The 24,868-nt window shown below is 41.0% G+C and overlaps 1 protein-coding gene across 4 annotated transcripts in view; it reads right to left on the reverse strand.

Moving 5' to 3' along the window:
* BEND5 (BEN domain containing 5) overlaps window positions 1-24,868 on the reverse strand; it is a 728,817-nt gene that overhangs the window by 305,204 nt on the left and 398,745 nt on the right. The window contains exons 2-4 of one of the 4 annotated variants that reach the window (XM_081009446.1): window positions 14,987-15,120; window positions 7,815-8,190; window positions 297-445 (exon numbers count right to left, since the gene is read on the reverse strand). The exons of 1 other annotated variant lie outside the window; for it this stretch is intronic. In XM_081009446.1, the coding sequence (XP_080865572.1) occupies window positions 297-445; window positions 7,815-8,190; window positions 14,987-15,120 (659 nt within the window). Of the gene's footprint in view, window positions 1-296; window positions 446-7,814; window positions 8,191-14,986; window positions 15,124-24,868 lie in introns of those variants that run through there. 2 more of the 4 variants (XM_081009448.1, XM_081009447.1) reach the window with 2 other exon arrangements.

Consider the following 24,868-nt stretch of genomic DNA (forward strand, 5'->3'; position numbering starts at 1 on the left):
ACACACAGATATCTATGAATCAGATCTAGGAGTTCCAAGTTACTTTCAAAATCTCTCACATAACTGTGTCTAACACAAGGGAAGACATTCCAGCTCTTCTAAAGCTATGATTTTCATCAGGTGTGTGGTCTGTGAGTACCTTTTGCCGAACAAATGCAAAAACCACCAGGAAAGGAAACCACAACTCAAGAAATGTCTGTAAAGGTCTTCTAGCTTTCTCTTGGCCTGATATGAGGAACATGAAATCCACCTAAATTCCACATGACAAATATTTATGAAGTAGCCTCCTAAATTACCTTTCCATTCTCAAGAATATATTTGTCCATTACTGGAACAGCAGCAGGATAGTATGTTGATGTATTTGCTTCCTCACTGAAAGCATTCTGTACTTCAGGCTCAGGCTCAATGGATTCTGGCTGAACTTTTTCAAGGTCTAGCGCAGGACCTACACAGTCCAGAAAACAGCATTTGAGTATATCAAACAGCATTAATTTAAACAGATTACACTGATTCTATAAAAAACTGGATCTAACTCAAAATCCCAGAGCTCAAAACATGTAATCCACATTCAGTACAAGGAAAGCACAACTCTATCCCAGATTAATCCAGATATGGGTAACATCCAATTGTTGTTGGCATCGGTCTATCTTGAGAGACAATGGAGGAGTGCACATGCAGGGGTAAAGTCAACATATGGTCAGGAGCAGGGGTAGGCAAACTAAGGCCCGGGGGCCGGGTGCAGCCCAATCGCCTTCTCAATCCGGCCCGCGGACAATCCTGGAATCAGCGTGTTTTTACATGAGTAGAATGTGTGCTTTTATTTAAAATGCATCTCTGGGTTATTTGTGGGGCATAGGAATTTGTTCATTATATATATATATATATACACACACACACACACACACACACACACACACGACCCCACAAGGTCTGAGGGACAGTGGACCGGCCCACGGCTGAAAAAGTCTGTGAGGGTCAGGAAAGGAGGAGACACTGTGCCTCCTTCCACTGCCCCTGATTGCACTGTGGAGAACAGGAAGGTTTGATCCAGCTGAGTGATTTGCCCTGTACCCGGCAGGCTTAAACAAGCAGAGTGCGCAATCCTGCTGGGTGTTGCTTTGCAAGTGCCTTCCCTGCGGGGAACATGCTTGCAAAGCAGCACCTTGCAGCTAGCAGGATAGAACCTAGCTTGCAATCCTGCTGGGTGCTGCTTCATAAGCATATTCCCCAAAGGTGTGGTAGCAAGTGGAGGGTTCAATACTGCTGACTGCAAGGGGTCCGCTTCACTAGTGTGTTCCCTACATGGAATGTGCTGGTGAAGCAGCATGCAGCAGGATTGAACCTTCCTGCTCTCTGCAGTGCAGACAGAGGAAGGGAAGGAAACACAATCTATCTCCAAAGCCATGTATGGTGGGGAGGGTAGAAAATGGGCCCAGAGGCAACATGTCAAAAGGTATGTGCTATCTCCAAGCCCAATTCCCCTTCACTTATCCTGGTTGCTTCAAAAGCAGAGGGCAAGACTGAGTCTCCCTTTGCCCCCCAAAGAGCAAGTGGTTTTAGGGCAGGAGACTGGGTGCATAGAAGAACCTTGAGGAAGTCTGCACTGCAGCCAAGAGCTCTTGGACACAGCAGCAGCTTCTGCAGAGTTGTCCTGCCTATCCCTTTCTGTAAGCTGAGCAGGAAGCGCTTGCTTCCAACTCAGCTACCGTAATGATGCTAAGCCAGGGCTTTCTCTTCAATCCTTCCCTGGCTGAATGTAGAAATTCCGTAACTGGAGAACCTGAGAAGAGAATAGCTCACTCCTGTATCAACAATTCAAGGGACGGGCAAGACCTATTTCTATCTCGTAACAGGAGTGTGAACAGCATTCCCCTTAGCCACATACAATTCTTGCAGCATGGAGAAATAATACAGAGAACAACCAAAAATGCGGACACTAAATATTTATTTGTAAAAAGAAAAGGTTACCTCACCAGAAACCATTATGCTATTTCTATTTGGTGGCCTTCTGCTGTTTGCTGATAATCTAGATATTTGTACGTATGAAATTAAACTCTTCCTAACATAGCATGACTAGTAACCTCTACCAAAACAGCAATCCACAGTACCACTACAAAATAAATATATAAATGAGGTTCTATTACTTAGGAGCCACTGACAGAAAGCAGTAAAATTAAGAGTCTATATCTCTGGATAGTTTTATTTCCAAAATCAAAGCCTCTTCTAACTAGATAAACTTCACAGTGATTTCACAAACTACTAAGAGTTGCATTTACAGCACAGCATGTTGTGAATTAGACATGCAATTCCTTTTACTGTGTTTTTGCTAATTGGTGTTGCGTGCCTAATTTGCCATGCACCATGCCTACTTTTAAAGTTTCTCTCTCTTTGTGGCTTTTGTGCTTCGGTAAGCAAGAAAGAAATTGTGCAGTAATGGGAGATTTCTGAAAGTCAACAAAATTATCTTAACCTAGCAAACACAAGTGTGGAGTAAGGAAAATCCCTGTATCAGTGAAAAAATCTTTTCATTTGTGAGGTGTAGAACATCCAGAACTAGAATTAGAAAATAAATACAACAGTGTTAGATATTTTTTCCATAGTTTTGCTTCCTAAGTTTCTTGTGCATCATTTTTGTTATTTCAAAGTCCCCAAATGTAGCATTCTGGGATAAAATATTACCAGGTTATACAGTAAGATAATTTTCAGATGATACATTTAACTCATGGCAAAGACCGTGTCTAGAATTGGCCCCGTGGGACACGGCAAACTGATATTCTTGGCTACCATCACCAACAGACAGCCAAGGCAGATATATAAATCTATTGGCTAAAGGGAGGGGACTAGTAGCAGACTGTTTTTCACAATGCAGCCACATTTCTGCCCAGAGGCACCTAAAAGCTGGCGCCTGCATATGAGGCCACTAAAAGCTTGTGGCTGTACCTTACACAAGGGCTGGACAATGTTGGGTTTTCAACATCATGGTGTATCGCCAGCCAAACATTGTGGTTTGACGATATACAGCAATGTTGAAAAAAGCTGCATTGGCCCCAGATGGCAAGATACTGGGTGAAACTCCTGCAGCTCTCATCGTGGGAGCTCAGGTGCTTTCACCCCAGCGCCTCACGGGCTGTAGCCAATACAGCTGGCCCAAGCCTGCTGCTCAGCTGGGGGGCGGGAAGGCTCCTGCGCCCAGCTAAGCAAGCCCCAAGATCCCTTGGCCAGGCTCCGCTGGCGGCGGGAGAGCTCCTGCTCCCAGCGGAGCCAGCCCCAAGTCCCTGCCGCTCACACTGGAGCAGCAAGGACCTTGGGGCTCCTTGGCCAAGCTCCCTATGACTTCGCTGGCAGGGGGGGGGGCAGCTACCTTGCCAGCTTGCCCCCCACTCCCCGAAGTCAGACCAAGCGGCAGTAGCCAAGCACATGGAACCTGTCAGGCTCCATGTGTTTGACTGCTTTTACCTGTGCGGGTGCGCTGTCTCTCTCCTCTGGTGCGGGGTCATTCACCCCAGGAGGAATGATGCAGCCCACACTCCAGGGCGAAGTCTGCAAGGCACGGGGTGCAAAGCTACTGTATCCATGCCTTGTGGGGAAGGGCTGCTGGAAGCTGCTGGTGAGCGCTGGGCCCGCCAGCAGCATCCAAGAGCCCCTACACTGCCTGGTCTGCCTTCCATCTTTCTGGGAGGAAAGGTGCAACACATCCTCCCAGAGAAGGCAGCCAAGCACGGTTGGGGCTCTCTCAGTTGGGAAGGGCGGGCTACAGGCTTCTCAGCTGAGCAGCCCCAATCCCACTCCTACTCGGGTGCAAACAGTAGCAGTCGGGGATCTCTCAGCTGGGAAGAAGAGGCTTTGGGCTTCCCAGCTGAGCAGCCCCGCTCCCACTCCTACTCATGTGCAAGCAGGAGTTGGGGTGGGGCTCTTTCAGCTGGGGAGGGGGAGCACTTTAACGGAGCTCCCATCCCGCTGGTGGTGGGTCAGGGGTTCCTTGAGGCGAGGACAGCAGCTCACTCCTCAGCCAAGCAGTTTAAAGAAGCGGGGGAAGGAACGAGCAGTATCAGCTCCTTGCCGATTCAGCTTGATTCTCCCTCTGGCGGGGCAGAGTGCGATGGCGGTTTCACCAGCAGTTGAAAACAGTGACATCAAAGTCTGGGCCAGGCCTTTAATTAGACTTACAGCTCCCATGGTAGGCCCTGGGCTGTAGCACAGCCAGATGGTGGGTGAGCCAGACTACAATCCAGCTGCTGCCAATGCTTTGCTCTCCTTCTGCCTTCCCAGGCAGCAGGCACAACTGGGACTTCAGCGTGGACAGGGACCCACTGATTTGCTGCTTTAATTCCAGTACACACTACAACATAACAGCACAGCTTAAGTGTTCTTTCAAAAAGATAGTGGGGAAAGCCTTGAATGTAGATTCACACTTTCTGAGATGTATTTGAAGTGGTAAGAGTCCAACATACAATATTTAAGAGATCAAAAGAGCACAGGCTTGGGATTTTAGAGTGTGTGCAAAAAATAGGAACTGGGCTTCTCAGCTCTTAAAATGTTTCTCTATCAAAAGGAAACAAAATGAAATATGCAGAAATTAATCCTTTCTGCTTCCCTGCTTCACCTGTGCCTGCTTATGCCTTCTAAAAATTTATGGAAACTAGTTTTTATCTCCTGACACACTTGACATTAGATCACTTAGGGAAAGAGTACTACCTATGCACTCATATAAGGAAGTATGTTTGCTTCTTAACGCTTTGATTCTGAAAGGTATTTGTAGTAAAAATAGAAAAGTACCTTCTCACCAGACCTTTTCGTAAATCAGACCTGTATTTAGCCGAATAGCCATAGGTGACCATGAAGGTCAGTGAACTGGCAGAGAATGGACAAGTATTTCCGTCCCTCTTCCGCCTGCCCATTCAGTTTGCAGGCTAGCTGTGGAAGAAGGGAAACTCATCCCTCAGCTCTGTCCCTCCCATGCCAGCCTATTTGGTAGGGCAGTTTTTACCAGCCTACTAACAAACTGCATTTCCATGGCCACTAGCCTCCTAGTGGGCTAGTAAAAATAAAATAAAATGCATGGTAGTATTTAGAAGGGTAATCTAAAGGGAAGTGCAAACATTTTGAGAGTTCAACTTACTTTGACTGCATGAAAACCAGCTTAATAAAAGAAGAAAAGATTTGTAGCTAATTAAATATCTGATAAAACTGTAATAACTTTCTTTAAAAATTAAACTTCAAGTCTAAATATTGTTTATTACTGCATCTTATCTCTTACCAAGAAACACAACATTTATCTTCCTTGTTTTAAATGTAACTGGCTACTATAATTAAGAAATCCGATTTGTCAAAATATAGGGCTATCACATCTTCAGTGACAGCACACTCCAAGACACTGGAGGGAAAAAAATAATCTAACACTTTCATATTTTCTTCAAATACCCATTCACACAGTATTGGAGAATGTAAGAAAAGCCACCCAGCCATCCCTATATTTCAATGAGCTAAATGAAACTTCAAAGAAGAATAAGCAGGGGAATATCAAGTAGAAAATTACGACATCATGCTTAGGAGAAGGAACTGAGCAGAACCTTTTCATAATACTTCCCAGTGGAAAAGATGTCAGATGCTAAGAAAGAGATTTGTCACAACTTCCAAAACAGAAAAGTAACCAAAAAAAGTTGCACAGAGAAGGACTGAACACTGACAATAAGAGGTATTTGTAGAGTAACACGACTGAAAGATGAGCATGGCATATGTATGCACAGATCCAATATGTTGTGGCAGTGGCTTAGCAGTGGTCTAGCAGAAAGCCTATAGATTACACAGTTTATTGGACTGCTTCTCTCCATATGAACCTACCCAGACCCTGAGATCATCCTCTGACGCTCTTCTTTGTGTCACCTCCATGGCAGGCCTGGAGGGTGGCAACACAAGAATGGGCCTTTTCTGCAGTGGCTCCCCATTTGCGAAATGCTCTCCCCAGGGAGGTTCAGCTGGCACTTTCATTATACCCCTTTAAGGCACCAGATGAAAACATTCCCCTTTAACCAGGACATCTGATGCCCTTTCAAAATATGATGGGGGGGTGTTATTGACTTGTTTTGCTTTTATTATGTATTTTCTGTCACATCACGTGAGTGACAAAACATAACTCAACTCTTTCTGAATCAAGTGACTATGCAGGAATTGGGTAACTGCTTAGGTACCATGATGGGCTGGATGAGGGTCAATAAACTGACCTTGAATTCTGGTTAGGATTAAGGTTCTGTTTAGGAGCACTTCCCAGGCCTAGGAACAGATCAACTGACTGTTCTAAATAGGGTTTCACTCTCTGAAGGAGCAAGTAAGTAGTTCGGTGGTGCTCCTGAATCCATCTTTGTCACTGGAGAACCAGTGGATAAGGAGCACCTTCTGCTAGTTTGGCTGCTGCAACAGATATGACCATCCCTTTATTGGAATAGCCTAGGTAAAGTGGTCAAAGCCCGGAAAGTCTCCAGATTAGATTACTGCAATGAACTCTTTGTGGAGCTTCCCTTAAGGTTGAACTGGCAGCTGTTGCTAGTGCATAATGCCACAGCAAGACTGTGGAAAAGGGCACCTATCAACTGTGCATAACACCTGGGCTGAAAGAGTTTCACTGGCTGCCATTTTGCTATTGAGCCAGGTTTTAGGTCTTGCTATTGGCATATAAAGCCCTGGACACATTGAGATGAGGTTACCTAAAGGAGCACCTTTCCTTATACAGTCGAACCTTGGTTCTCAAACGCCTTGGTACTCATCCATTTTGGCTGCAAACCCGGAAGTGCGTGTTCCAGTTTGCAAACAGCCGAACATCCGACGCAGCTTCCGACTGAGTGTGGGAAGCTCCTGCACCCAATTGGAAGCCACGCCTTGGTTTTCAAAGGTTTTCAGAAGTCAAACGGACTTCAGGAATGGATTACGTTCGAGAAACAAGGTATGACTGTACCCCTATCTGGAGACTTTGAAACACTGGAAACACACTCATAATAGTGCCACAAGCCTTGTTTGTCAAGCCAGTACCTGATTGTCCAAATGTGGCAAAAGTGTCTTTGGTTTTGTGTAAACCAAACAAAGTTTTAGATAGTATACATTTTGAGAAAATCTAAATTGAATTTTAAAAATCAATGGAATTTACAGACATGGAACTGAAAAATAAATTGGAGCAAATGTTGTTTGCTCAAGGAGAGCACTTTGAAAGTTTGGCTTATGGTTCTCCAATCCTATGAACACTTATCTGAAAGCAAGTCCTGCTAAATAGTGAGATTCCAAGTACAGTACACATGCAAAGGATCATGCTGTAAGATGGAACTCTTATATTTATTCAAGATATTTATTGGATTCCTTTTCTCATTCTACCAAGAACTTTGGCAACAATACTTAAGCTGCAATAAATGATGTCGCAGACATAACAGGACCAGTGTGCTATGAAAGATTCTTCTATTTCTGCATGCTTTTTTCTGGTTTGGGTGGGAAGAGATACCTAGATGTATTTATTTATTTCAAAACATTTATATACTGCCTGAGTATAATAAAACCTCAAAGTGGTTAAAGTGGTTTTCAAAAAGAGTATGTTTCCACAGCTGCAGCACAGCATGGCTGTGTGCAGCCCTGGAAAAGCATGCCAGTATTACCAGGATGAAAATTTCTATTAATAAAAAGAATGAAAAAAGGAACATGAATACAGAATTTTCAATGTATGAAATGGAAGATTGGTATATGCAATGAAGCAGATTATATTGTGATTATTTCAGCCATTCTAATTTAAAATTAAATTATTTAAGAACTTGTCCCACATATGTCCAAGTACTTACCACTGCCTAGTCTGAGAAGCAGTACATCCTGTAGCCGTCTGTTCAAGTCTCTGAGCTCCTTCATTTCTGACACTAATGTCCCATACTCCTTTAGCTTTTTTGCTTGCTGAACAAGCTGCCTTCTTGTTCGCTCAAGTTCTTGTTGAATGTGTCTCATTTCTTCCTGCTGCTGCTGATAGCTTCGCAGCAATTCTTCATAAAGAACTCGAGGAACTACAGCATCGTCCATATTGTTCATCCTTTCTGAAGTTTCCATAAATGTTGCTTCAGGACTGGAATTGCTACTGAGACTCATTCCATTTTGTTTTTCAAGGCGCGCAACAACTGCTTCAATGCTTTTGTGCGTACCTTCATTTTGTTTCCTTCCATCTTGTCTCTGTGTGTTACAACAAACACTGTGTTAACATATAATACGTAGCATGCTACAGAGATCTATAGTTAATTAAAACAGGAATTCACCAGAGTCCTCAAGTAAACGATGTGCTTATAATGAACTATACTAAATATGAAGTCATTCTTTTTTATTGAACCATAATAATAATAAATAATCACAATCTTTTCAAGTTAGCATTTGGAGAAAGCAGGGCTGATGGTAACCCCAATTTGGGCTGCTTATCAAAGCTAGTCAAAAGTTGCGGACAATTGGCAGTGGGAATTCTCCACAATGCACAGAGAGTCCTTAGTATGCTGAAGAGAATGGGACCACACTGGTTTACATGAACTCCTTTGCAGGTTTGCAATTGTGCCTCTTGTATGAAATTTATTTTTTCAACACACAAACTAAGAAAGTTGTTAGCACCTAGATATTTTTCAACAACACTATTAAGTGTTGAATGCTCCCAGGGGAAAAAACAGGCATAGATAATGTGTTCTTTCATTCCATCAGCTGAGAACTATATTTTTCTCAGTGCACTGAGGTGACAAAACAGATTTGCTGAAGGCTAGCTAATAGTTCTCTGCAAAATTTCCTGGCATTTATGTAACGGTTAGTGTCAGTCTAGGACTTGGGAGAGCACAGTTCAAATCCTCACTCAACCATGAAGTTCACTGGGTGACCTTGGTCCAGTCACTGTTTCTCAACCCTACCTCACAGGGTTGTTGTGAGGGGAAAAATTGGGAGAAAGAAGCATGTACACCAGCTTGAGTTCCTTGGAGTAAAAGGTGGGAAATACATACATACATACACACTTAAAAGAAATTTTTGTACGCTACTGGTGTGGCCACAACTTTCACACCATTAACCTAATTGGGGGGCATCAAAGCTCAAACCAAGTGACTGAGTGGAATAATTCCACAATATAACAAAATTATTAATGAAATAATTTCATTCGGCATCAGGCAATCCAGTACTGTGCAATAATCAGCCATATCTCAACTGAGGTAATGTCTCCAAGGCAAATTTATCTGCCCTTCCTTTGACTCTCAGTATTAGTACTTAAGCTTTCTTACAGCTATTTTGTGCCCCATTTTAGCATCAAGCAAAGCAGATGTGTAACTGAAAGAGTTTGCTTTAAAATAATAACTGTTTTCATGATAAAACTGGATTATTTTGGCTTAGGGCAACATTATAGAGAAACACTACATATGTAGCTAGTAAATGCAAAAATATCAAACAGCCCATGTTTTCATGTTGAATTAGAAGTTTATTTTAAATTCATAACAAAATGAGAATGTGGCAATAAATGCAGAATAAAAACAATGTCAATATACTGTCACAATAGCACTAAAGAGTTTATCAGTATCATAAAACATGGATGTATCAAATGTTAAATTTGTATTTGGATATAATATGTGCATGAACAATAAACTGCACATTTTTATACATGTTAACAGTAATGATCAGTGCACAGCTCTTGAGTGAGAAGAATGTCAGAGCTGCAATATTTACTTTTCCTTATTTTCTAGTCATCACCAACAGAGATCTAAAATTCTGAAAGAAAACATACAGAAGACCAGCCTGAACTTAAATGAGAACTACTCAAGTATGACAAAGTATACTCATACTTGGGGTTGCCCTACGTCTGGAATTTCCTGGACATATCCAGAACACTGCAGTCAGAATCCGCACGTAGGGCAACCCATACGATTGTCCTTTTAAAAATGCTCAAAAACTTCGTTTTTGTGAATTTTTTGGGGGGAAGCTCAACAACTTTTATGTCCAGTTTTTCACTGTATGGGATCCCTGAGTATACTTGCAACATAAAAACAGCAAACCCGTTCAAAAGCTTTAGTGCTTTTTTTTCCTGAATGCCACACCTATTTCTAAAGAACATACAGCTCTGAATGTCAAATGTTTTCTGAAGACGTATCTTTTTACACAAGTGTATACCAAACAATAGTGTTTTGCCTATTGTTTTAGAATTTTGTAACTTCTCTTGCAAGTTTAAAATGGGGGGGGGGAGAGTTAGGGAGAGTGGAGGAGAGAGAGAGAGAGAGAGAGAGAGAGAGAGAGAGAAACTTGTCTTATTTCAAGTCTTGTAGTCCACTCTGGCAGTGCCTGAAGTAATGAAGAGTGGGTAACTATTTTTGTAAAATAGAAATAAGAATGTAATTGTGAAGTATAAAATGCAGGATTTAACAAGGAGATCAGTTTCTGAAAAGGGTAGAAATTCCAGGTCTGAATTCCAATTAGCTATAGAATTTGAAGAATCATGCAAAATTCAAAACTGAAACATGCATCGACTGGAATGATTCTTCTACTGTTCCACAGTTGATCTTGTCACAACAAGAGGAAACCATGATGATGAGTCTAAGAAAATAGCAGGTGTGACTCCAAGTGCATGCAAATAGAAAGATATTGACAGCATATTAATTCTGAAAGATGAAGATCCATAATTAACATTTTTGCCGCTAGTGAAAGCATTATCAGTTCTTTCGGATGGTCCAGTGTATTTAAGTCCAGGTATTTGCTCAAGTGCATTTCCAAAATTATTAACTATCTGCTGAATAATAAGTGTGCTGAATGCTTAAAGGAGTCAATCCCTCTAATCAAAAAGCCCAAATGCCAGAACATCCACTGATCTAATCAAAAGAAAAACAGTATTTTCTGATAATACACTGTTCTTCACTGCATCCAGAAATTCTCTGCCAATACTTTTAATAGGCCACAGGGGGAGAATTATTTGAAGGCAATCTTATCCTGTTATTTGGGGGTTGTTTTGAATCCTCTTGATAGTGCTCTAAAGTTCTCTGGTGGATCACAACATCTCTTGACTTTCCTGAAATGCTGCCCGGTTGATAATTTTATAGGAAATGGTGCAACAATATTCAGTGGCACAGTTCATATCTAAGAACTATAGGATGTTCCTTTAATGGCTGTTGAGCTCATTGGCACAATTTAGTGACAAGGTCTCAACTTTCAGCAAAATATAACTATACCTATATGGATTGTGGGCACAGTACAGTATGTGAAATTGCGCCACTGAGCAGCCGGTCATTCTCATCTTATTAAAATATTTGGAATGGAGCACAAAACTACAATTCAGAGCAAAATGTTTCTCTTTTATGGCAAAAATAAAGAACCACTTTAGCAAACTTTATTGCGTGGAAGGATGAAAGTTTGCAAGTCTACCATATTGCTGCATCAGTTTTCACTGACAATCAGAACTAAGATGCAGCCATGACAAACGTGATATAAGGACAGTGCTTCATGGGCATCAAGCACCTCAAACTTTTAAGAATACTATTTATGCAGAAAAGGTCATCATTATACCTGTCACACCAAATGCAAGCTGCTTTTCTTAAACTTTTTATGTATAGGACCTTAATTTTTTTCACATCAAGATGTCCAAAATAAGAAATACAACAAATCCTACATACCTAAGCTGTTGACAAAACTAATTTACAACTTAATCATAAAATAAGCAACAAAAACAAGTGCTACAAGAAAGATGACAAAATAACTACCATAACTGTACATGAAACACATTATGGAGCAGTAATAAAATAATACAGCAGAATGCATAATACAGATTGAAAATAACCTTTTGCCTTAAAAGACAAGCATATATTGGCCGGGTTCGAAAGTCACTCTAAATCAAGCAATATCTTACTGTGAACTTGCAGGCATTTGGACTCTGAGAGACGAGATTGCTGCAAGATCTTGACAAAAAAGAGCCACTAAGCTATTTTCAAAACAGCTTGACAGTCTGGGTAACTGGGGGTGTGTTCCTCCCCATGTTGACTATAGCTAGCATTTATGAGAAAACATACCGTATTGGCCTGAATATAAGCCTCACTTTTTCCCCAAATTCCAACTGTGAAAAGTTAAAGTGTGGCTTATATTCGCGACCTTACGGTATGCAGTGAGGAGCGTGGGGCAAACAGCAGCAGGAGCGCAGCAAAGCTGCGCCTGCCCCGTGTGTAGTCCCCCATCCTCTTCCCCAAGGCCGGGAAGGGAGAAAGTGAGGAAGGGGAAAGGCCACTGGCAACGAAGTGGCTCCCCCCTCCCCCCAAGTATGCAGCCAGGAGCAGCAAGGAATGGAGTGGCTTATATTTGGTTATTTCCCCCCCCCCCCCCAATTTTAAAGGTGTGGTTTATATTCAGGTGCAGCTTATAGTCAGGCCAATACGGTACTTGCCATACCTGGAGGTATAGCATTTCATAGCACACTGAATACTGTGTACTACAGCAACAAGCAAATGAACTAACTAGCATGGAACTTTCCATGTATTGCTATTGGATTATCCTACATATAGATTTAAGAAATGTGTGTGAGAGAATGAATGAGGAGCAGCTGTTCCCATAATTCAGAAAAATACATATCTGGTGAGATTGCCTTTTGAGTTTGGTTGAAGGTAATCAAAATGTGCTTTCCTGGGCCCGGCATGTGGCAGTATTGGTGGCAATAAATCTGGAGACCTGGTTACTCCATGAAGTCCAATGTAAAAGCAGAGTGTAAATACAGGGAACTCGCAACTTGGGCACATTTAACTTGTGCACATTCAGCTTTATGTGCTTGGCAAATTTAAAAAATAAAAAATAAAAAGGGTGAGGGACGGGGACAGGCATTGAGGAAAAAATACACTGGCAATCTCACACGGTTTTGCCTTAGCATGGGAATAGCATGAGCTATTCCCACAACTTAACCCAGGAGTAAATTAATAGTTGCTTGCATGTGTACATCACATCATACTGATCTACAATTCTTATACATTGATCATATGGTGTGGTTATCATACTTCTACCATTTTTTCTTGTTAAACGAATAAAATAAACTTACACTGCAACATTAAAACACAAACAGTATGCCTGTGGCATACGTACGTAATAGCTTTTGTGTATGCTGTTTCTCTATAACGTTGTCACTAAGCCAAACACCTATTCCCTGACTCTAATGAAAACATTGGCAGTCATCATGAATCTAAAATAGTCAAAATGTGCATGCATATGCTCCCTATCTGATTTTCCTAGAATTAAAATGAAGTACACCTCCACAAGCAGTCTTGAGTACTGGTATGTATTTGCAAAGGAGAGCCAGGTAATGTTTTCTTCAGTATATAAAAGGCTGATTACTACACAGTACCTGGTAGCAGGCTAAAGAGGGAAAGCTTTGGCAAATAATATGACCCAGAACTATGTGTCTCACAAACCATTTTATCACATAAGCAAAACCTGGAATACAAACATATGTTAAAACATTTTTGCATGTCTGTTGTGTACTTTTTGTATGATGCTTCTTCATTGCATCACAGATCTCTTTATTTTGAGCATTTATTCACTCCATTTACTATTAAACCAGATGAGTTCAAGAACTGTTTGTAGGGTACATGTCTTTAGATGCATCCTGACAAAAATCAGGAAGGAATTTTCCTGAGAACTTTTAGCTCAAGGTCAGTGTATTTCGTTACCTAAATCCGCTGAGGAAAAAATAGTTTCCAGATGGTGAGACTAAAATCACTGAGTACATTTTCCTACTCAGCCAGTCACTTAAAAAGACAAGCGCACTGTGTATTGTTTTATGTTTCATACTGATATTTTTATGTGACACTTTCAGTTTACCATGTGCTTCTTGTGAAGTAGGCTACTATAATTTCCATCGAGTAACGGAAAACATAGGATGAAGCCCCAAAGCTGTCACGGTAACCTCATCGATCACACGAATTTGGGTATCAGCACTTTTATTATCAATTCCTTCCCTAATGATCCCCAGCATGGAATTTGCCTTTCTCACAGCTGTTGCACACTGGGTTAGCATCTTCACTTAGCTAGCTACTACAACTCCAAGGTTTCTCGCTCCTGGTCATTCACCTCCAGTTCAGAGTATATATGCGGAATTACGCTTTTTTTTTGTCCCTACATGCATCACCTTACACTAATTTGCACTTAAATGCATTTGCCATTTTGCCACACTGGGTGAATACCCAGTCTGGAGAAGTCCTTTTGTAGCTCTTTGATGCTCCTTTAACAACCCTCATGCACACTCTAAATCTGTTCTGGGGGATTCCCCCAACTCTCTAGAGCAGATTTGACCACAGCATATTGAGGGAAGGGAGAGGGGAGAGGCCCGTTGCATGAGCGGAAATCCTTTTCTGATAGGATGAGGGAGTTGGATGTTCCCCTTCAACAGCAGAATGAATTATGTTGTATATATTTCATTGTGGGGTGTTTTGTGTGTGTTAAGATTAGACCTTTTAAATATCTAGAAAAGGCAGGTGCTGATACTCTCAAACCCATAAACACATGGGTTATACACTTTAGAGAATGCCAGTCCACTATGAAGTTATTTACTGGTGTTAACCAGTTAACACCAGTAACCGAAGGGAAGAAAAGGCAACCAATGAAGGAGTTCTGCCACAGACATGAATGTGAAAGAGAAGTTTCTTTCATGAAGTGTCGTAAAACTTTCTTTTAAATTTACAACACAAAATGAGTAACAACGCTGAAAACTCATATTCACAAAACCCTGTAGCTGACCTTCAATTAAAAAACTAGCAAAACAACTCTTTGGGCCAAAGTGAAACAGTGTCCAACAATGACTAAAGAAAGGAACTTGAGCAAATAGAATGAAAAAGCCCCATGCATTTACAAAGAGACATTTAAAGCAATTCAGGAGTCTTGATCACATTCACACTCCCATCAGTCATAGCCAGTAATACAATGCTTTGTATGCTTTCCTTTAAGGTCTGAAGCCACAAAGTTTAAAAAAGAGCAACAAAAAAACTTCCAATACCTTACAGTGTCTAAGTTCCATATCTTCATCCCCATAATCTGTAATTTCTCCTATTTCTTCTAGGTGATTGAGAGAAAGCTTGGGGATTTTAATTTTCTTCTGCATCACACTGTTTTCAAGATCAGTTTTATCTTCTGTAAAATTTACATAAAAATAAAAATGGTCAAATTCATCAAACTTTTCATCAAACTTATCATTCAAATGCTGTATCACTGAGGCCAGACCACTTAAAGTTTCCCATGCTCAACTGTCTTCAGTGTGCAGTGGAATTCAATTGCTCCACAGACTCTAAACATTAACACCAAAATGAAGAGTGCCACATGCAATTCTACATTTTTTTTAATTCTGTATTTTTCAAGACAGAAAAATACAATCACCACATTTGTATTTGTGTTATTTCATTTAAATGTATGAAAATTTTAAACTTCCTATTACAAAAGGACAAATCTTTTACAAAAAAAAAAGAGGCAATGTTTAAAGAAGATATGCTGGTATTCCTCCAGCATATATGCATTAAGAATACCTCTCCCCCATCTCTCAGAACAGTTATAGCAAATTCCCAAGCAGCTGGCATACTGAGAAATGAAGTTCTTTCAGCACTGTTGACACCTGCAGCAGGTAGCAGCTCAACTTACAAGAGTCAGGTGGAAAAAAACAGAGACCACTCTCCCAACATTACCACTATGGCATTGCTAAAAAAAAGAAAGAAAGAAAAAGCTGTCACTGCCACTGTCATTTGCCCAGTTTGCTCTCTACATTAATGTACTAGTGCATAGTGCTCAAAAGCTCCCACAGCACTCTTCCTCTCCCCCACTGCACTGTGGACAAAGCAAGCCAGAATCTGGATTGTGATGTGTTTCCTCCAAACAAACCATGAACAGTAACCAAGGTTTGTAATTGGCTTACAGCTCATGGTTTGTTTGAAGGAAAAACCATGAGCCTAGGTTCAGATGACATGACAACACAGACTCTGGGTTGTTTCATCTGCTGTGTGGCAGCAGGAAGCGCAAGGGAAAGGTGCTGTGGGAATGTCTGCGCAGTGTGTATTACACACTATGGTTTAATGTGACATACAAACTGAACCAATGTCACCACTGGTTAATATCCAGGCAAGTGGGCTTACTGTGGAAAGGAGTTAGACCTTGTTTTACTGAGCCCAATTCAAAATAAAACTGTCAATATTTTCATTATATATAAATATGCCATTTCCTTTGCTCTGGCAAGATTAAGGAAAAGATTAAGTGGCAACAACAAGCAGCACTGTCCTTTCTGGATCACAGGGACAGGCAGAGGCCTGAATGGGACCTTCCAATCCTAACTATGTTTACTGCTTTTTGAAGCAGAGGCCACCACTGGAGTCCAGTGACTTGAGAACCAAGACAAGAGTGTGCATGTTTATTTGCAGAACTCTGGAGCCTTCAGGTGCAATTTCCAGGCAGGCTGTTCAGAACCCATATCACCCCTGATAGTTTCCTTCCTATACTTTTCATTTGTCACTCAGCTCCTGGCAAGCAACACATAATTTGGGTTCAAGGCAGATATTATCAAGACATCCGAGAAATCAAACAGGGTTGATGTTTCTGCTTACTGAGATGCATAATCTCCCTCTGCATTCTGCTAGATGGTTAATATATTTTCATTTGTTAATGCTTTTTTGTTCTCATGCTCTTTCAGCTTTTATCAAGGGATTATATTATCTATTGCTCTGCTGCTCTTGATTTTTGGATCAATTCTAATTATTTTTTTTTTAATGGGCTGACTTTACTTGACAAAGTTTTTATTGTATGCATCTTTGATCTTTTGAAAGGTGTCTAATAAATCTTGTAAAGAAAGGAAGTTTGCTTTGGTGTACCCCTGCAAATTTTAATATATTTACCTATGATTATTTCGTAATATATGAGTGAGACAAACTTAAAATTCTGATCAATATTTATCTGTAATTTCCTTTCTTCTATGTAAACCTAACTTTCCCACCCCCACTCTCTCATTTTTAATCTCCTGCTCCTTATGACAACATCAATCTGATGACTCCTTTACATTTTTTCTCTGTGGAAATGAAAATGCGATTATCCAGACCTAGCAGTCAGACTGATGTGTTGTTAAAAATGGCAGACTTATAAAATGCACTGAGAAGAGGACTCTGAGGATTGCTGTTTAGAATTTTATTTCATCACTACTTCTTGCATCTGGCTTGGTATTTCTTATTACTATCTGCAGTTCATTTTAGCTTGTCTCAGTTCCCTTTTTTTGCATCTTTTGTATGTATTTTCTTTACTCTGCCTCAGGATACAATTTCACTAGTTGAGAGATCCATTTCTGTCTTTGACAAAAAGGAATTGCATTCATCTGTGTAACTCATCCCTAATGAATGCTGTGCTCCTCATTAAACCCTGATTTACCTTTGTTTTCCTTTTCTGCACTGTCAACACTAACCATTTGTGAGCCCACTGAAAGCTGCTGCTTCAGGAAAATGAAACTAAGTACATACGGTACTAGCAGCATCCACATGGAAGTGTTTCAGAGAGCTTCATGGAATTTTTTCTTAGAACACAGTGTGTCCGTGCATGTTCTTTTCCTAATCAGCAACTCCTAAAGATATATTAAATCATGTGTTTACAGTATGTTGTGGAAAAACCAGCATCTCTTACAGCATAAACATTCTAACCTCACTTTATCAGTAATATAGCATCTTTTATGCTTTGAAATTTGATGTTCACTAAACCAGTCTTCCCCAACTGGTGTCCTTCAGATGTTTTGAACTACAACTCCCATCACGCCTGATTAGTTGCAGCTGAGGGGGGGGGCTGTAAACCAAAACATCTGGAGGGCACCAGGTTGGGGGAAGGCTGCATTAGACTATATTAGGCATGGCATGTCTTGTAAAAATACTGCTTAACTGGCAAAAAACTAGACAACCTTTCAGCTTCTGAATTTTAAAGAGAGTGTTGGAAGCTAATGCCCAATCTCCAGTCTTTGTTGTATCAACAAATACATTCTTGCAACACAGCATAGCTACATTCTATGACACAAAATAGGTTAGGTTTGAAATAAGTGTGTGACTACTTCTGCAAACCCACATAAGCCTTGGATGTGTTTCTCAAACACCAGGTAACCCTGGGTTTTGCAAGGAAAACTGCCTTTAAAAGAAAGAAAAATCAAGAGCAGTTTGTGATGAGGGAAGAGGAATATCTGTGGTTTAACAGTGGGGAGGTGGAGATAATCCCTGTTGACATGTCCAGTCCTGGCTTACAGATGTAAGGGAAAAAATGGTAATTCAAAATAGATTTATAAGAAAGACTTTAAATAAATATTAATAACATAATTCTCATTGATTTTCTATTGATCCTGAAAGCAAATAGTGATGAAGCAGAAGTGCAAGTCAGCTTTTTTACGCCTTGGATTGGTGTAAAAAGAGTTACTGGCTCACAAAATTTTCACAAACCTGTCTGTCTATATGTAAAAGTGTCAGTCATGTTTTCAACAGCCAGAAAGGAAGGTAAAGAAATCCTTCAAATTTAAAGATTTCTTTGTCTGGGCACCTGGAAGCAGTTCTGACAGGCAAGCAACTATTGGGAGATTTTTGCAACATGGAGCACAAACCAAGGAAGTACAAGTATTCTGGGACCATATAAAGATCCTGCCAGTGTTAAAACTGATTTGTTTTATTTATTTTGGTTGCTTTGGATAATGGTGAAAGCAAAATGTTGTCAAGTAACATCAGAAGAAAGCAATGGCTCAATCTATTTTATCGTTAACCAACCCATTCCCGTCAACACCTACTAAGCCTTACAAACAAACTAATTATGAGAACCTGATATTAGAGAAAATGAAGCTGCAGAACATCATGGTCTACTGAACTTTAGAGAATTTTTAAGCTGGCTGTTACTATAACTGCTCAACAACGTCCTATTTTTCTTTGTCAGCTTCCCATGAACACTCCACACAGGGATGTTTCAAGAATCTGTTAGTGCTTGTAGCCTTCTTTGGTATCTGATAGCTCCTGAAATCCTTCTGAAACCCAAAGAAAGTACAGTGGTGCCCCGCAAGACGAATGCCTCGCAAGACGGAAAACCCGCTAGACGAAAGGGTTTTCCGTTTTTGAGTTGCTTCGCAGGACGAATTTCCCTATGGGCTTGCTTCGCAAGACGAAAATGTCTTGCAAGTCTAGAGATTTTTTTTTTCGCTTTTCCCCCCCTTTATCTAATCTGCTAAGCCTTTAATAGCCTTTAATAGCCTTTTAGCAGCTAATCCGCTAAGCCTTTAAGCCTTTAATAGCCGCTAAACCGCTAATAGCGCTAATCCGTTAAGCCGCTAATAGGGTTGCTTCGCAAGACGAAAAAACCGCTAGACGAAGACTCTCACGGAACGGATTAATTTCGTCTTGCGAGGCACCACTGTATTACTAATACTAAAAGAAGAAAACAGAAGGAAGCAGGTTCTGCATGTTCAATTAGATATGTGTGGATTCATGCACAGCCCAATACATGGCAAAGCAAAATAGACAGCTGATAATCAAGCTAGCATATTATCATAAAGCTGTCAAAAGCAGATAGGGCAATAGAATGACAAGCATGAAGTGCATTGTAACAGATAGATGATGAAGCAATCTCAAGACTTTACTGTATGCCAATTTTTACACAGGACAACTGCAACATATCAGCTGGATCACATCAGCGAATCCAAACCTTGTAGGCTAGGAACTAGGGTTGGCAAACTGTGGTCCTCCAGATGTTGTTGTAGTCCAACTCCAATTATAATAATGCAAGACCTGGCCTGCTGGATCATTCCAAAGACCCATCAAGTCAGCATTTTGTTCCCAGGTGCCTATGAAAGTCCACAAGCAGGACATTAGCACAAAATTACTCTCCCGCTCATGTTACCCAGCAAGTTGTATTTAGAGGCATCCTGTTTCTGATTTGAAAGAGTAATAACAGCTGTGGTGTCTAGTAGCCAATGATAGTCTTATCCTGAACGAATATGTCTAAATCCAACCAAGTTGGTCATCACTACATCTTGTAGTAGCAACTTCCATAGTTTAACTCTGTGCTATACTTCCTCTTGCCTGTCCTGAATCTCGCACCATTCAGCTTCACTGAGAGACAACAATTCTAATATATATATATATATATTTGGGGGGGAGCTCCATATTCACTTTCTTCACACCATGCATGGTTTTTTTTTTACTATCATGTCCCCCTTTATTCATCAAAACATTCCAATATTTCCCCTCAATAATTTTAGCTGTGGTTTTCTGGCTCTACATTTTTGAATGTGACAACCAGAACTAGATAAAGTATTCCAAGCACAGTTTTTACTATATATATGTATCAAGGCATATTTCACTCCTAATGATCCATCACATGAAATTCATCCTTTTCATAGAGCTGCCCCACCTCTCTTTCTTTGTCAGCCATTCTAAGTTCAAACCCCATCAGTGTATCATTTCTGATCACTGACCAATGTGACTGGGGTTGGGAGTCCAACAACATCTAAGAGCCACAGATTACCCACCTCAGGCACAGGCAGAATACCTATCAAGAAATTCAAATACACACTGCAATATGTAACTTCCTAGCTCACAAAACTCAGCCAGAATGGACCACACCTTGTACAAGTTCATTATTTACAATCATGAAATAAATAAATGAATAGCAAGATTATGAGCAAGTGGTAGACAGCTAACTCAGACTACTCCAAGAACCTTCACTTCACTAGTCCAAACTGCAGTCATCCTTGTCATTCCTGTATTGCAGGGAATTGGATGAGATGAACCCTCAGGGTCCCTTCCAACTCTACACTTCTATGAGTCTAATGAATGTTGGAAATTCTGTATTACTGCTTTTGAGGTGGGGAACCCTTCAGAAGAGGTCTTCCCCAAATCAGGCATTCTCAATCGAGAGTCATCATTCTCCATACTGAGGATTCTTATTTTCCTACATCACGTTTGTAACCAGGCATGCAGCAGGTAAAAATCACCTCCAGCCAACCAGGAAGGGAAGAGTTTTTAAAAGACTGTATGAAGCACTTGCTTGAAGTTTCTGACAATAAAAAAAACCTAAGTTTTGCATCAATATCACCACTGAATTACCTATATTTTGGATACGAATAATTAATTGTTATGCTGTAGTCATAGAAGGGTGTTGTTCTTTCAGTAAAATATACATGGTGAAATCAAACTCACAACCCTGGGGGAAATTACAGCAAATGTTTGAACTACAGTCTAGCAGTGAAAACTTTGCAGTGGGCCACCCTGATTAAATAATTGATACTAATCAGGAATTGTCACTGTTGTTAACTACCATTTGTTCTGCACTGATTGAACTTAGCATCTAGGTATGTTGTACTCAGCATATATAATGATTTATAGAACAACAGGTACCTTTTACAAGCTACAGCTTCACTTCCTGTCTTGCAACAGATATGATATTCACCTCATATTTTAACACAGATATGGGGATTTTTAATGTTACTGATTGCATAAATAATCCTGTGACCTGAAATGCTTCTTGCCCCCTAAGTGTGTTTAGCACAAATCCTGCTGTTTGGCATTTTGAATACAGAGCGTTATTCTAGATTATATAAGGTTTTCCTCTTGCAGCACAGAGGATTGTTAATTCTCAGTCCTGCCAACAGGGTCACCACACCCCCAACTTTTCAGCATGTCTTTGGGATCAAACAATCCTAAAAGGGTAAATAACATTTTGGTTTTGAACTCTGTAAAGCAGAGGTGTTTGGGGTTTGTTTGTTTTTTAAAAAAGGCACCTCAACTGCCAGCTCATAATGCCCAAACTTGAGAATGGATACTTAGAAAGAAGAGTCTCTTCTCTATGCATGCCCCCAGAATGTTCTGCTCAATGTGTACCTTTCTCAGATAGCAATGCCCTTGGGATTCTTGTGTGCTGCAAGTAGTTTTCTCACTCTGGAGATATACTAAAGAATAATATTTTAAAGCTACAAACTAACTTGCATTTGCGGGGGGGGGGGGGGCAAACAACTAACTAAGGAGCAGTGATGACATTAATTTACTCTTTCCAGTCTTTGAATCATAGTTCAGTAGCTCAGGCCTTTTAAAGGCTAGCTCTTTGTTCCCCTCCGCCTTTTGCCTTCCTTCTTATCCTTGATGTAAGCACTTTTCTATAATTCTGCAAGACCTGTATGGCAGTGGGCGGGGGGTGCTGTTTCGCAGATAGAAGATTGTGATTTTACACATCACATATAGAAAGGATTTGTTTATTTATCTGATAGACTTGTATTATCCCACTTCAGAAAGGTATTTTCTAGCAACATGTAGCTTAACAATAAAAACAAAACAAACTAATATGAATAAGCAAGTTCAAAATAACATGTGGCAGCACAGAAAGCAATCAAGTTGAAATTTCAGGTATAAAAGCAGCAGAACTGAAAAAGCAACAATAAACTAAAGCCATTTTTACATGGCATAGAAAAAATTAGTAAAAAAATAAAATAAAATAATCATCCAGCATGTGCCTAGTGGAAATCATTCCACAGGCTGGAAACTACTACAGAGAAGGCACATCACCTAACCTCAACAAGCAAAAGACTGGAAAAAATCTCTTAACAGATAATCAGAACCGGTGATCTTTGGCATACCTATAAATCCTGGGATCAAGGCAACACCACCACCTGGAAACATACAGGAAGTCAATTAAGATGGCAAGATAACGCCTGCCCATCATCATCATGGTAGATATGTTCTCAATATGAGACACTTCTGAAAAAGAACTGTAGCTCAGTAGTTGAGCACCTGCCTTGAATGCAGGTTCAATCCCTGGAATCTTCAGGTAGGGATGCAAGGTTCCCTACCTGAAATGGTGGTGAGCATCTGCCAGTCAATACAGACAGTACTAAGCAAGATGGACCAATAACATGACTTGGTATAAGGCAGTTTCCTATGTTCCTAGTGTATTGTTCCTAATGTATTGTAGTTGTCAAGCCTGAATGGTACAAGGATAAACATGGCCACGCTATGTCTGCTCAGAAGGAGTAGCAACTGGCACTCTAGTCTGAAGCACTTTGTGAAAAGTGCTGCATGCCACCAACACGTCTTGGGATGGGTCTAACAGTACTGCAGACTTAAGAGGACATGCAACCCTAAGCAGAACAGATCCTCAGTCAGGCAGACTACTTACCTACAGAACCTGCTTTAGGTTGCATCCCACCTTGAAGTGTAACTTTAAAATATTTAAATGAATAAAAATCCCATCTTGTTTGGACTGAGCTCCATTTTACAGCTGGACCTTTGTCCTTAACCACAGCTAAAGGACCCCAGGACAACCTTCTGGAATCCACCAAGTGCTTACATTCCAATAACCTGGTCCAGGATGGTGTGGCTGATAGTATCAAATGCTACTGAGGTATCGAGAAAATTATCAGTATCACACTTCTTCTGTCCTTCCACAGCAGGTCATCAGAACCAACAAATCAGTATCTGTGACAAACCTAAGCATAAACCCTGATCTAAATAATCAACATTATTTAGGAATGTGTAATTGTCCAGCTACCATCTGACTGATATCTGGTACTGGAAGTAATATTAGTGACGAGCCAGTAAGGTAAAGGGACCCCTGACCATTAGGTCCAGTCATGACCAACTCTGGGGTTGCAGCACTCATCTTGCTTCATTGGCCGAGGGAGTCGGCATACAGCTTCCAGGTCATGTGGCTAACATGACAAAGCCGCTTCTGGCGAACCAGAGCAGCGGACGGAAACGCCGTTTACCTTCCCGCCGGAGCGGTACCTATTTATCTACTTGCACTTTGACGTGCTATCGAACTGCTAGGTTGGCAGGAGCAGGGACCGAGGAATGGGAGGTCACCCCATCACGGGGATTTGAACCGCCGACCTTCTGATCGGCAAGTCCTAGGCTCTGTGGTTTAACCCACAGCGCCACCCGCGTCCCATGACCAGCCAGTAGTTGACACTAATAACCACTTCCTGAGCATGTACTATGAAAATAATTAGGCAACACCCTAAATCTGTGACTAATTGTTTTAACTGTGCTGTTCAGGCTGTGATGAATGTCAGCAATTTTATCCCCAAGTAAGTCACAATTGGCCTTCAAGGTTTCCTTAAGATCTTTCTGTGGACTCATTTGGGGACATCTCATTATTCAAAGACACATCAGTATATGGCACTGAGATGATACAATAGTGGTAGAACAGTATACTCGTTGGGCAGTATCGCTGCCAGAGAGTGGTCTCAAATATGAGCTCTCACTTTTGTCCAGTCATATTTGTATTCTAGACATTGCCCCCACCTGCTTCATCAGCTATTGGATAAGCTAAGGCACTGTACAGCCTCAGCTCAATAATAAGGGGAGTGAATTTACAGTCCACATCATTTCAGAACTCCGTAATGTGATCAGGGCTTCAACAGGACCAGCAGCTACAACAACAAAATCTCAAAGACTCTCAGGAATTATTCAGAATCCATCAGCCTCTGCGGCCATCTTAACAGGTCTGCAATGTGACACGTGAAATATCACTGTGATCCAACTCTCTGAACTGCCAGGATATGTGTGTGTGTGTGTGGATGCAGCAGAGGTGTACCTCTGCCCAGCCTTGTGTGGCTCCACTGGCACAGAACACTTTAAGCCACAGAACACTTTGAGCCATCACCAGCAGTTACCCCACTTACCGGTGGTAAGCATAAACCTACAAAATGGGACATTCTGGAGGGTGGAGAGGGAGCAAGTAAATGAATCACTGGCTCATCAGCAGGCCCTGCTTCTGTCACATGACAGCAATGGACACGATCTGGGCCTCTTCGGTGCACCAGCTTAGGTGTTGGCTAACAAAATGAATCAGGCTGGTACAAGAGGTGTGGATGTGTGAAACTTGTTGCTCTGCTCTGTTAAGCCAT

The sequence above is a fragment of the Podarcis pityusensis genome, assembly GCF_964106645.2.
Source record: "Podarcis pityusensis genome assembly, chromosome: 6".
In the NCBI taxonomy this organism is placed as follows: Eukaryota; Metazoa; Chordata; class Lepidosauria; order Squamata; family Lacertidae; genus Podarcis; species Podarcis pityusensis.